At 34.0% G+C, this 14,948-nt stretch overlaps 1 protein-coding gene across 1 annotated transcript; it reads right to left on the bottom strand.

Annotated features, from left to right (window-relative positions):
• Positions 1-5,033: 5,033 nt before the first annotated feature.
• Positions 5,034-14,622, bottom strand: LOC139849492 (kinesin-like protein KIN-6). The gene is made up of 27 exons (XM_071839164.1): positions 14,101-14,622; positions 13,359-13,558; positions 13,115-13,238; positions 12,900-12,994; positions 12,666-12,801; positions 12,351-12,416; positions 12,045-12,107; positions 11,885-11,935; positions 11,702-11,784; positions 11,502-11,616; positions 11,026-11,071; positions 10,733-10,938; positions 10,434-10,607; positions 9,893-9,980; positions 9,398-9,516; positions 9,211-9,295; positions 8,931-9,037; positions 8,349-8,417; positions 8,104-8,172; positions 7,933-7,981; positions 7,570-7,637; positions 6,668-6,742; positions 6,494-6,581; positions 6,203-6,264; positions 5,482-5,606; positions 5,281-5,359; positions 5,034-5,192 (listed from the first exon to the last, which is right to left on the bottom strand). The coding sequence occupies exons 1-27, from the start codon at positions 14,620-14,622 to the stop codon at positions 5,094-5,096; spliced, it is 3,063 nt and encodes a 1,020-aa protein (XP_071695265.1). The 3' UTR covers positions 5,034-5,093.
• Between the last annotated feature and the right edge of the window lie 326 nt (positions 14,623-14,948).

Genomic DNA, 14,948 nt, shown 5'->3' with positions numbered 1-14,948 from the left:
CCCAATGGGTTTTCTTTAGCAAGGTTTTTAACGAGGCAGTACTAGTTATTCTCTAATAAAATTGTCATCCAAGGGGGAGTGTTATAAAAGTTAAATTGGATGTTATTTTTATTATTATTATAGATATTGTATAGTAGATTTTTTGAGTATAAATATGTGTGTTATGAGTTTATAAAACACACACTAAATATATTCTCTCATATTCTCTCATATTCTATCATATTCTCTCTATATACTTATTAGTAGTCTACAGTCAAGAACTAGGCCACTAAAGGTAGTTATAAGCCTACAAAATTATAACAATTATATCTATATTTTGGAGATTTGAAAAGGCAAAAGAAAGGCATAAAATAAAAAAAAATAAAAAAAAATAAAAAAGTTAAGATTTATTTAGAAAATAAACTCTTAAATATTAGATGAGAAGATAAATTTTAATTTTTTAAAAACTATAGTTTTAAATCAATGACAACATGTAATTTTTTTTAAACAGCAGTACGGGATCACTCAGGAGACTTAATCATCCACGCGTTCATCTTCCGCAGTTGCATAACCCGCACCCAACTGCTGCCTAGAAGGAAAGTCGGCCCAATCCGAGAGCATGGCGGTAAAACCCCCATCTCCACTACCCCGCAACGCGATGTGCGGAAAGCATCTTTGGGTGAAATTAAAGGGTAAAGGGACAACCTTGTGTGCAATGGTGCACTCCACGGGAGTCAAACTTCTGACCTCTCGCTAAGATAGGTAGACTACTAACACATGAGTTACACAGGTTAACATGTAATTAGCTTTCATATGAAACTATTAAGACTCTGTGAAATTATTGAAGTGTAGTTAGTAACATTAGTTTGACCGCCTTATCATTGTCATTACTAGTATTACTTTACTATCACAGATTAAAAACTAAATTTAATATATTCGTTCTCATTTTAGAGTAGCCACATCATTGATCTAAAATTAGACACGTCTATTACATATTATCATTGCTTATTTTTAACACAAGTCTTTAAATTTCACATATTTGATAACTATTACTTGAATCAACTCGATCAATAACATTTGATTTTACACATATTTCTAAACACATTTTGATGTTGATCATATCCAATGATTAAACCTTCTCAAAACACTATACATTCACTTATTGGACCATGACAATAAATAGTCATAAAATTTCATATTTTTATTGGTTATAAAGATAACACTTCATAGTTACCATGATACCTTATCTTATTAATCTTAATATAAATATTGCAATATATACTCTCTTTTTTTAAAGCCAAATTGCATATATATACTAACAAAGCGTAATTAATTGGTAGAATATGTTTGAATGTCTAGACTCGTCGAACTTTTACTAGCATATACTTGACTTTTAGTGCTGATATAGTCAAAAGTTTCGCACTTCGAAAAGGCAATTGAAAACCCGGAATTCTAGTTGCATGAGGGGTTAAATTACAAATAGGGATGAACTATGGGATCTTTACAAAAATACAACTATTCTTTCGGGAAAGAAAAAATTCTTCTAGCAATACACTGCACGTGGTTTTGTATAACAAATAAATAAATAAATAAAATGATAAAAGAATAAATAAATAAAGTTATCACATGAGCATGATATTTTACTCGGATAATATGAAAAAATGGTACGTGATTCAATGCAAAGCTTGGATTGGTGAATCCAGCCTCAGAATTACTACAACAACAGCAAACCCAATTCCGCACGAGCGGGATATGAGGAGGACAAACTTTCCTCTATCCCAGAATAAAGAGAAATCACACCCTGAGTGAAGTAGAGAAAATTCTCCTTCTTTGTTCACCAGCTTTAGAATTACTGTTCATAATATATCCAAGTTTTTTTTAACAAGTTTTTGTTGGAAATTTAATTTAATTAAGGGATTTAGTAATTAGATTATGATACACAGTGTACACTCATTAAATGATAGATTAGCGGACCTAAAAGTGGTTTTTCATTATTTACTATCATGACTCTGTCTATTTGAAATTTGACCAAGTATTTTCGTGATATGTTTTTTTAGTCAGCTAAAATTTGACTAAGTGTAATTTGTCTATGTCTTCTTAGTCGGCTGAAATTTGGATAGCACGAGAGGCAGCAAGGAAAACACTTATGAAATTTGGTTAAGTGTTTGGTGCTCCCTATGAAGAGGCAGCACAAGAAAATGCTGAAAAAGTAGCACAAGTTTGGTGCTCCCTCTGAAGAGGCAGGCAGCAGCAAAAAGAGTTAAAATTTACTAAGTATTTTAGCTCTTTAGTGCTCCATCTAAAAAGGGAGCATAAGAGGCGGCAAGGATTCCACGCTTCCTCTTAAGGGGCAGCAAGGAAAACAATTAGTCAAATTGTAAGATTTTTCGTGGTGTTCAAGTTTTAGTAAAATACATAAAGATTATTCTTGTAACCACTTATGCTATATTTGTAGAAAGGATAATTATTGTTTATAGAAAATATTATTATCTTAACCACTTTGAATATTATGGAAGATATTTATGGATTGTTAATCGGCCAATTGATTCGAATATATCTTCTTCCATAATTACGGGTGCCTATAAATATATAAACGAATTATTCATGAGATATACACAATTCGAAACCTAAATACTCCCCTTCGAAAGGGTTCTTGTTCTCTGTCTAAAATAAGAACTTAATCTGTCTTATCTCAAAGTGATATTTTTTTTTTTTTTTTTTTGGGCAAAAAAGGATATTTTATTAAACAACAAAAACAATACAACGGCAGGGCATACCCTTACCAGAAATACAAAACAGCCCTACAAGAAGGCAACCAACCCAAAAACAACAAACAAGCTAGACAAAATGCAAATTATGCCCAACCCATTTTAACCCCCAAATTCCAGCAACTCTATCAACATTTCTAGTCTTGTTCACTTTGAGACTAATAATCTTGAGCTTTATCTGCACATCAATACCATAATAATCTGATCCACATTCTTAACCTCCTGCTTGAATAATCTTCTGTTTCTTTCAGTCCACACAGAGTATACAGTAGCAGCTAGAGCAATTCTATTAATCACATTCCATATATTATTCAAAGCAGGATACCTAGCAATTCCATGCACACGGGATAACAGATCATTCTGCAGCCCCTTAAACAGCAATTTCTTCTTAACATGACCCAATACCCTAGCAGGAAAGTCACACTTAAAAAACAAATGGCTATGAGAATCCACACACTGCCTGCAAAATACACATTCATATCTCTTATTGGTAAATCATTTCTGTAATCTGTCTTGAGTACTTAATCTCCCATGAACTGCAAGCCAAAGGATAAAAGCATGCTTTGGTTCAAATTTTGGAACCAAACAACTTTGTGCCAACTAACAATAGGATTATCAACCCTTAAATCTTGCCAAGCTTGTTTAGTAGAGAATTCAACCTTACTCCCATTTCTAGTAATCCAAACAGCTTTATCATTCTCAAAAGAATTGATTCTAGGGGTCACCAAATTACACAACAAAGGAAACTTAATTATCCAGTCACTTGGCCATAACCACTGACCATTACTAGTCAAATCAGCAACTTTCATATCACTAGTAAGCCTAGCTTCAAAAATCTCCCTTCTACTCACAAAATCAGCTAAAGAGCCCTCCTCATGCCATTTATCAAACCACAAAGAAGCAGTTTGACCATTACCCACCATCCAAAACACATTATTTTTAATTTTGTCTCTAATTATTTTCAGAAATTGCTTCCATCCCCAACTATCAATACTAGATGGTTTAATTTCCCAAAAACTTAATCCTTTAAGCTTGACCTTATTCACCCAGTCAACCCATAAAGAATTTTTCTTAGCAATAATTTTCCAGACATGTTTTACCAGAAGAACTTCATTCCATTTCTCCAAAGGTCTTATGCCTAAACCACCTTGAACCTTGGGCATACAAACCATTTTCCAAGAAATTTTAGCTTTACCCCTAGCATTATCACTGTTACCCCATAAGAAACCTTTCGTAACCTTTTCAATATCATTAATCACTTCTTTGGGGAGCAAATAAACCGATGCCCAGTAGATTTGCATAGAGCTAAGCACTGAAGAAATTAACTGCAGCCTCCCTGCATATGAAAGGGAATGATTTCTCCAGCTCAGCACTTTAGCTTTGACCTTATCCACCAAACTTTTACAATCTTTGACTCCTAATCTTTTAGTAACAAGAGGCACCCCAAGATACTTCATAGGAAGAGTCCCAACTGCAAAAGGTAACACCTGGCATATCTCAAACCTAGTATCACTTTGATCTCAAAGTGATATTTGTGTAACCCAGGCAATAAAGATCGAATAATTACTTTCGGAAAGTGATTCCACGATTCGAGAGATATTTCAAAACAAGAAGCTGCTCGTTTGGTCAGTTTAAAAACAAGAGATGTTGGTTTAAGTTACAAGTTCTTTGTAAGGATTAGTATTGCACATGTTTGGCTTTATGTTTTTTGTGTAACTCTGCAACTATCCACAGCTTGTTTCTTGTAATTTCTTTCACTTGTTTGATGAAGGTCTTTTTTTTAAAATAAATTCCTTTTCGCAAAAAATAAAAGAAAGAAAGACTTTAGGGAGCCAGTGAGCCACTCACTTAGACTGGTACCTCTTAGTTTATAGATGCAGGTTATGCTGTTTTTAGAACATAATTGTTTTATATTTTAAGTGTAGTTATTTGCATTTTCATGTCATGTTTCACATACTTATTCTAACATGTCCAGCTCAGAATGACGAAGTGTCCATCCATGGAGCCCAATTCTCTGTATATGTTCATGGCTCATATTTTGTGTTAATGGAAGATAAAGGTCTGGAAGGTTCCCTGCATATATGATGTTTAATAAACGATAGAGAATGAGGCGGTTGAAACAGTATAATAGTAAAAGTAGAAGTTGTAGCCAATAATATTGCAGGAAAATTTACGTAAATTAGTATATTATATCATACTCCTACACGCAATAAACAAGCGTTCTGCAACTTAAAGTTTGCAACACTGAAAACATAATATGTAAAGATACACAAATTTGAACTCGGAATTAATATCCACAGACGAAAATTACTATATATAGCATAATGCGAACTATGTTATCATATTCTAGCGATGGAGATTTGGTTTGAGAAGACGTAGAAGCGAGATGCTACCCTGAGTTAATTTTTTAGCAGCATCTTGCTTCTCACCTCTTTTTCCTTGATGCTGCTGCAAGCAAGCAACACGTAAACATTAATAAACATACTTGTTACTGTAATTGAGAAGTTGAACAGAACATTGTAATATAAAGTACCTTTGGCAGTTCGGTTGCATCATCAAAGTCTGCTACATTAATATTCCTAAGCATCACAGATGAAGCAGGTCGAAGTCTCCTAATAAAGCGTAAAAAGCAAGTCACTAATTTATTGGCTTCGAGGCAAACATGAGGCATGCAACAACATAAAAAAATAAGAAAAACCTTTTTGCTAAAAAGGATTAAAAAAAAAATTTATACCTTTTTGGTTTCATTGAAGTGACAGGTTGGCAAAGTTGAGCATTTGTGGCCTCCGACAACTTACTGGCTTTGCACCCCCGAGTAGTGACATCATCTTTAAGGACAAATGTTTTATCTGAGACGACCTACAACCAGTAACAAAACATTATAGATACGAGTACTATACTGCTGACAAACGCTTGTGTACTTCTAGAAGTGGCAAATTGGAGGGTCATGTAGGTTGGTTAACAATCAAATTACGTTTGATTCAACCAAAAACAAACACCTTCATATTTCTAACAGGTAACTCACGGTGAGTTTGTTTACATGTATGTTGTCTGTCACTGTTATAAAGTGTATACAACTCTCAGATATTATATTAAGCTGATCAGCGGGGCCCAGCAAAAAGATTTACATTATGACTTGTAGTTTAAGAGTTTTGTTATGGTATTTGTAGCATAAAGATTACTATACTAAAGTATTGCTCCTTGTTCCTTCATTCACATTTGAGGTATCAAAAAAATCTTGAATATGTTTTTCATGCACAAGTTGGTAAGCAGAAGCTATAAAAGGGCTGTTACACAGTCATAAACATTCAACAAGTACGCTTAAGATTTAAGATCATTTGTACATTAGATAACCTAGTTATTAAGTATAGATTTGTGCTGGCGAACACATTACAAACAAGAAAGCAATGAAACCATAAAGCATAAAAATTAGAAAAAGAAGGTGATAAACTAACCTCTATTTCTTCCGAAGTAGACAGTTTTTCATCTTCAGCAACGGGAGGCAACTTTGAACTATCTGCGACTTAAGAAAGGCTTACAAAGTTACAATCTTGAAGGTTACCTTAAATTCAACCTATGTTTTCAAATTACAACATAACTTTGCTATTTGTAATTCTTTAAACATGGGTATCGTATCAGTTTTATCAATATACATAGCAAGTACAACTAATTACTCGAGTATCAATGAGTAAGCAACTGATACATTTAATTGCTTGAAACATTTAAAGTGTGGTTGGAATTCTAACCTGCTATATTTTCATCAGCCTCCTTTTTTACAACTTCCTTAAAGTCTTGTTCATTGAGAACGGCATTTGAGCACGAGACATCAACTTTCTGATATATAAAATTGAACAATACCCAACTTAGATTCTATCTATAATGTTAAAATGCATTGATGACACCGTAATCACTATATATACCTCATTTATCTGCTCTTCAGACGTAACACGATCACTATCACTAGATACTGCTATGACTTCAACAGAGCTTTCTTCCTGATCAGCAGTAAAATATATCAAAAGAAGGTTTTTAGGCTACTGTATATATAGAACATGGATCAAAAGGTGGTGTAGGGGCCTTAAGCAAACCCAACTGGACCCATACTGACTTGTTACTAAATCCACCCAACGCATGCAATTTGACCCGTTCTACTAACCAAAAAACTAACCCATTCCTCTTTGTGTTGACATAGATACTATACTGCTGTAAACTCTTGTGTACTTCTAGAAGTGGCAAATTTGTGAGTCAAGTGGGTTGGGTAACAATCAAATTATGTTCGATTCAACCAAACTTGACTTAATAACAGGTAACTCACAGTGAGTTTGTTTACAAGTATGTTCTCTTTCACTGTTATAAAGTGTATATAACTCTCAGATAGTATATTAAGCTGATCAGCAGGGCCCGGCAAAAAGATTAACATTATGAATTGTAGTTTAAGAGTTACGTTATAGTTTTTTGTAGCATACAGATCACTTATGTGTAGTTGACTATATCACTAAAAGAAAGGACTCCATTAAGTAATTAATAACCTATGTATATCAGTTTTGTTCCTTGACTTCATTAAGATCTCTGAAGAAAATGTGAAATTTTCACAAGAAAATCTTGAATATGTTTTCCAATCAAATATCAGTAAGCAGAAGCAATAATATGATTATAGTCATGAAAATTAAGCAAGTACAGATTTAATTCAAAATCGTGTGTAAATCAGACAATCGAGTTATTAAGTTTAGATTTGCGTTAGAAAACACATTACAAACATGAATACAATGAAACCGAAAACAAAGAACACAAAATCTTAAGAATAAGAAACGGTTAAACTAACCTGTTTTTCTTCCGAAGTGGAAGAGTTTTCATCTTCAGCTACAGAAAGCAACTTTGAACTATCTGCGACTTAAGAAAGGAGTACAAAGTCACAATCTTGATGGTTACCTTCTATTCAAACTATGTTTTAAGAATACAACATAACTGTGCTATGTTGACCCATATAACACAATAATAAATGCACATGGGACCCCACCAATCTTGCAAAGTGATAGTTAAGATATATCATCTACAGGTATATTTTAAGTGACAAAAAAAAAAGAACAAAAAACAGAGATATTTCAATTCGGCATTTGGATAAAGAGGCAGACAATTAATACAAATTAAATGCGCAAAACATATAAAGTCTGGTTGGAATTCTAACCTGCAAATTCTTCATCAGCTTCCTTTCCTACAACTTCCTTGAATCCTTGCTGATCAAGAACAGCATTTGCAAAAAAAACATCAACATTCTAATGGTTAAAATAAAACGTTACTGTCAACTTAGACTTAAGCTATAATTTATAATGTGTTGACGTGGCCTCAATATATATACCTCGTTGAATAGCTCTTCACACTTTTCATCATCAGACGATATTGATATGACTCCGTCCAAGCTTACTTCCTGAACAATAGTAAAATATATAGTGTCCATTAAGGTATAACTTCCAGGAAAGCGTAACAACAATAAGAAGTGAGCCAATATATATATAACAACAATAAGAGAGAGAGAGAGAGAGAGAGAGAGAGAGAGAGAGAGAGAGAGTACAAAAAATATTCAATTAGAAAGTGCATGGTTACCTTGTCTTCCAATACGTCCTTTACCAAGTCAGATTCACAAAGGTCTGAGACTAACCGTTGGGCACTTGACTGAAATCAAGGAATAAATGGAAGAAAAAAATGCATTTAAATGATAAACAGTAATATTCTGCAACACAAAAGTAAAGAGGTGATCGGAGAAGGTTTTCCATGTGCAGGCTACTCAAGGAAGGCGGGTATTCTTACTCGGATGTACGCGACCTAACCAGAGTAATTTCGTGACCGTTTCAGACCCTTTCCATGGCGTATTGGTCTATATGTAAATTATTAAATATATAGAACATAGATGATCAAAAAAGTGATTTAGGTGCAAGGTTGTCAAAGTCAACGGACTAGTCAAGAAATAGTTAGGTTAACATCGGTCATAGTTAAAAAATCAGTCAAAACAGTCAAAGTGGGTCAGCATCAAGAAATAATCCCTAGAAGGTCTCAACCGACTAGTCTTCGACTAGCGACTTTTACAACCGTGTGTGGGTTTCCTTGGTCCAGCACAACTGGACCCAATTTGACTTGTTACTATATCTATCCAACACTTGCAACTTGACCCGTTCTACTAAAACTGACCTCTTCCTCTTTGTGTTGACATAGGTCTCCCTTCACAAGAGAAGAGGTTTCATCTCCATGTACGATCACCTCTGAGTTAATAACAGCTGACTCAAAAGTATCACAATCTGCAATTTAAAGAGGAGTAAAAAAGTCCTTGATTATAAGAATATAGCAAGCATAAAGACAGAATATATTGACAGTAGATGAACAAGTAAAATCAGCAGCTATCAGCCTATCACCAAACTTATTAATTTATTGGTATACTTGCAAAAATGGTGAGTGTTGGTTTGGAATATACCAGACTGTTTTATGTCATCCAGTATATCTTGCTTCTGAAGGCACTCTAATTCATTGGGATCCAAGGATGTAACTTGTGATTTTAACTGAAATCAAAATCGATCACAAATGTACCAACGTATTATTCAACAGGTAAGAGTAAAGATTAAAACGAAATGACATAAAACAGTCAGATATATCAGACTAACCTCTTCTTCCTCTTGTTGCACTTGGTCTTCCTTCACAGAGGGAGTGCCTTCAACTTCATGTACAAGTAACTTTGCACCACTAATTGAATCTTTAACCGTTGACTCTACTGTATCACACCCTGCAATATAACAATAACAAAAAAAGGAAAAAAAAAAAAAAAAAACATACTAAGAGAAGTACAAACAATGTCCAACAACGCTGTACAAAAGGTAACCGAAGTAGACATGAATGATGACAACTAATGACCTTTCCTGGTTTCCACAGAAAAAAAAAACGACAAGTTGTATTCTCACACAATCTGTGTGACACTTCACTGGTATAAATCCAAGTAACATCTATCATTCGGCCCCAAGGGTGGCCTACTGGTTGAGTACTTGGGAATCTCCAAAAGAGACTCGAGTTCAAACCCCACTAGCTACACTTTGGGCCTTGCCTTTAAAAAAACATCCATCACTTGGAAAGAATTTAAATATGAGCTCAAATATAAAACCAACCTGATACTTCAGTGCCAAGTTCCAAGTCTCCCAGTTCCGTCAAATCTTCTTTATCAAACAGCACATATTCACAGGGGACACTTTCTTTCTAAACAAAATAAGAATAACCCTCATTAATTCATGATTAACTTCAACAACCATAGCAATATATATAAATAGATAAACTTAAAATTGGGCAATGGTTCAGTCACAATTACAAAAGGTAATAATATCACTGAACACATCTTGATAAAAAAACAAAAAACCAAGTACGCAAGGGAGTATGATAAATAAATGTATCATTAAAACTGCATGATTTTTTTATTACATAGCTATATTGATTAGGGGTACAAGCCTACAAGGAAGATGTCTCACAAATACTTAGAACCGGATAACTCGGTTTAACATTAAACAGAAACCATATTAGTTTGTCAACTGGCTAGTGGAAAGTATTGATAACTTGACATACTCGACTTAAAATCAACCATTATGATGAAGATATAAACATAACATAAAAGTCAGTTTTAGTCAATCGAGAAGATGCAAATTGCAAAGTACAGACCTGATGAACATCAACCGATTGGAATGAGCAATTTGTTGATTTAGCATTAGATCCATTTTCTTCAGTGTTTGAACATAAAGCTTTCATGAGGTCCAGTTCAGTTTCAAGTGCAGAACACCGTTCTTGTTCAGCATTGAGACTATTCTGTAAAGATTCAACTGCCTTTTCACTTGTCTGTCATAACGGTAAATAAAGTGGTTATAAGTGATTTTAAATATTACTAGCAATTAGTAATAAACTATATAACAAATCAAATAAAAAAGATAGGTGCAAAAAGGACAATCTTGGTTCAATTTTACCTCTAACTTGGTCTTATATTCTTTTAACACATTCCACAAGGCTCTAGAAAACTTTGATAGAATCTGATTCTCTCTAGTTATCTCTGCTAAAGCAGTGAAGTCTTTGTTCATAAAACTTTTATCTTTTGCTTCAACATTGATAACAGCAGGACACTCACTCGACGACACATTATTTTCATGGTCTATATCTTTTTCGAGAATCGGGTCTGTTCAGACAAAGAGAAAAACTTTAAAAGTGCTGATCAAAACATGTAAAAAAATGCATAGCCGATATTTACTTTTATTTGTGTAACCTTCTTTATGAGGCTGATGAAGAATAACACCCTTCACTGCATCATCCTGAAAGATGCAAAAATGCAACTCAAATAGTTAAATATTTAATGATGCTCATTAAAGAAACATGGAGATGGCTCAATAAGTTCCAACGGGCCGTAAGTGTAAGGTTGTTAAATTCGCTAGTTGGGACTAGGCCAAGTCGGAGACTAGTTGAGGACTAGTTGGAAGTTGACAAACTTTGACTTTTGACTGTATTTGACCAGCTTTGAACGAGTAAATCTGAATTTGAACTAACAAATCCGACTACATTGAGCTTTTGACAGCTTTTACATAATAAATAGGCCAAGTCATAGGCTAGTCAAGACTACTTCAAAATCCCTACTAGTCAGAGACTAGTCGGCTTAGTCGGGGACTTTTACAAGCATGCCTAACAGCCTAAGTGCAAACATTGAGTTGTTAGTATATATTATGATGTGAAAGAAAGAAAAATTACCACACAACCTTCTTTACTATTAATCTTCATTCTTTTAGCTTGTTCTGTTTTTGGCAATACTTGGGTACGTCTCTTAATGCCCAATGTGTTAGTAGGCTGTTCAACATTCTCAAACCTAAAACCAGAATTTGAATTTTAGATCTTTAAACTTCGATCTCAAATATTAAAATGTAATACAAATTCAAATAAACATCTTCTACTTGATATTCATATACGGTGAAGCCTGTCTCAACAAATAGGATGTATCTTGATAATCTTCTTCCCCGGCTTTTGCAGTTAACAGCTACATGAAAGTGTTGATTAGCCCACAGTCATATATAATTACTGTCAAAAATAGATTTAAAGTATCCAGCTAAAATGATGGTGTGAGTAAAGCAGCATACCAATGACATCCTCTTCTTTCCCTCCAAAAAATCACGCAAGTATCTAGTTAACTGATAACAATATAGAAAAAGTATTGTTGTGTCAGAAATCAATACAAAGAACAAGGGTACCAATACCAAACAAGACAGCAAACGCTAAAAAGATTTGATGAGGCATTACCAAAGATTCATTTGTATGATTGTGGAAAGTTTTCTTGGGATGCTTCTGGTGCTCCAATAAAGACTAAAAAGGATCAAACAAATCATAAAAACATGTAAAAGTATAATATTGCATATCAAGAATGAAAATGATCTGTTATGATTTGTGCAGTGTGCATCAGTGCATGTGTATATAAGCACAAAAAGATGTCTTATGTGTATATACAAATATATAAAGAGAGACATATATCAAAAGGGAGATAGAAAAAAGAGAATGTACTAATCAAACGAAACATATTTCATTTAAAAGCTTAAGTCTGATACATACCCTTAAACATGATTTAAAAACCATAGATGTGTTGTTGATGAAATTGCTCTCTTGTAATCTCGATCCCTGTCACAGGAATGAAATTTTCAAAGGTAGCAAGTAATCAAAATCAGAGTAAGCAGGCAAATCCAACTTTATCACATTAAGACCACTACAAGTAAAACAATCATTACAAAAAAAACAATTACTGATTTTGAGAAAAAGGGTCTGTTATCAACAAGAGATATACATAAGTTCAATGATATACCTTCAGAAATCAAGAATATTTCAACTCATATGTGCTATAAATAGGCTAAAAACAATAATAATATGCACCTGATTTCCAGTCTTCTTTTCTCTTTCAGCACCAGCAAGATCAACTATGGTCAACACAGCAGTGCAGGACTGAGCAGCATCATCTTCATCAGGGTTATTAAAATCACAACGAATGTTTATGATGCACTGTGAACGACTGAAAGAAAATAAAAAATGAATGAATATTACTTTATCACAGCAGTAAAACTAAATCAATATTGTAACACACCAACTCATGTTAACAGTGCCACATACCTCGACTGAATATTCGAATTTGTCATAGCCGTGGAGCGCTTTAACATTCCATATGCAATCAAAGATTCAGCCTCTTGAACATCATGGATGACTACCTGCGTATATGAAACAAAACAAAACACTCAATATCGATCTATAGCAGCTCAAGAAAGATGCCAAAGCGTTAATAAGTTGAATAATAGGAATGATAATATAAGTATAAAGAGTAACGTAACCTCTTGAAGGCCTTTAATATTTGACTGTTGCATAACTAAATCACCTCCATCGTGTGATAAATCCATTATTTTTTCTCCTTTTCCTCGCTCAGAATATATTTCAAACATCGACAAATAGAATGTCCTGAAACAATATATAACAACATATGATTGTGTTGCTCATGGTTGCCTAAATGAAGTAACTATACACAACAAAAAAAGGTTCAAACTGCAATTCAAATACAATCAACAATTAACCACTAACCTTGAATGTTTAGACCCGTTATTCTCTTTTTCGGTAAAGATATGGCGAAGAGCAAGAGCAACCATACCGGGATCCTTTTTACGTCCAAATACGGTATGAGTTTTACCTGATCCACTGGGGCCCAACGCTGCCAGCATTCCACTCTTACCTTTCAAAAACTCGATTACTAGTGGTTTCACCATTTCCTCATATACTTCACTCTGTCAATTATGATTTATGATTCACCATCAAAACATCAAACACAATATCACAAACACACACATTTTATCCTTACCAGACTTCATTTCCATAATTAACCAATTACGTTTCATTTCCATAATGTAATCATTTCATCACTAACTACTATCAACTTACAGTAAAAACGTAAACATGTAATTTACATTTCAAATGCTATGCTAATAGCCAAATACTTGTTTATTAGTTCAAATTTCTCACAAATAAAACAATGAAATATATGCATATGTATACCTCATTTGATGAGACCTATAACCATTTCATGTTATATCCAAAATTTAACCTAAATCTGTCATCAATTACGTTTAGATTATAAATATAATGCTATTATTGGGTTGATTAATTGTGGTAGGACTTTTAGTTTCTTGTTAGATCTCATGTTGCGATCTTAGCAACGGACGTTTGTTGTATTCGTGTTTGGTTTGTGGTTGGTAATATATCATCTTGCTTTTCAAAAAAAAAAAATTAACTAATCAAAAACATAAATCAAACAATGAAAGAGTGTAACCTGAGTAGATTCAGGACAAAATACGTGAGAAAAACCTTCATAAACTTCAGATTTGATCCGCCGAGCATCCGCCAAGCTCTGTGGAGGATGTAGAGTAACAGAATGCGAATCAATGACCTTGAGACACACATCATCTTTCGTGTCAGTCTTCTTCTTCGTAGTTTTTCTAGAAACTTCTTTTTTCCTAGGCCAGACATTTTTTTGGATTACTGTAGGCTTCCCCGGTGATCCTCTCACTTTCTGTTGCTGTATTATAACGATTGGTCGAATTCGGAGGAACACTTTAAGTTTTTCCGACGGTAAGGGTTCGGAAGAAGAAGGTACTAAAATAATTGGTTGATCGGGGACGTTTATTGATAAAATGTCGTCAATAGGGAATGAACGGATGGATGCAGTTTTGGAAGCTGATGGATGGCGTGAGAGAGGGGCGGCGGAGTACGGTGTTGGTCTGGCTCGCCGGGGAGGGTTACGACGGATAGTGACGGTGTTAGGGCACGATGGTGGTGGACTATTGGCTTCCATTTTCTTTTACTTTAGGGTTTTGAATTTGCTTCTGATTTGTGAGTGATGCTGGCGATGTATATACTTAACCGGGAAATGTTTGCGTTTGAAATTTGAGGAAGAACAAGGTTTTTGGGTCAATTTTTTTTTTTTCCTTTAATTTTGTTTTTTCAAAGTGTAAATTGCAAAAATAGTCCCGGTTGTCTTTTGGTCTTCCAATACAAATTAAACTTTTTGTGTTCACTCTACTAGTTGTATTTAACATTTTAAAATTTAAACACACATTTCCAAAATGAAATCTACCCGTATAAATATATAAATAAATATTTATATTTATGTATATTATA

The sequence above is a fragment of the Rutidosis leptorrhynchoides genome, chromosome 1, assembly GCF_046630445.1.
Source record: "Rutidosis leptorrhynchoides isolate AG116_Rl617_1_P2 chromosome 1, CSIRO_AGI_Rlap_v1, whole genome shotgun sequence".
In the NCBI taxonomy this organism is placed as follows: Eukaryota; Viridiplantae; Streptophyta; class Magnoliopsida; order Asterales; family Asteraceae; genus Rutidosis; species Rutidosis leptorrhynchoides.
This window is presented reverse-complemented; position numbering and strand designations above follow the sequence as displayed.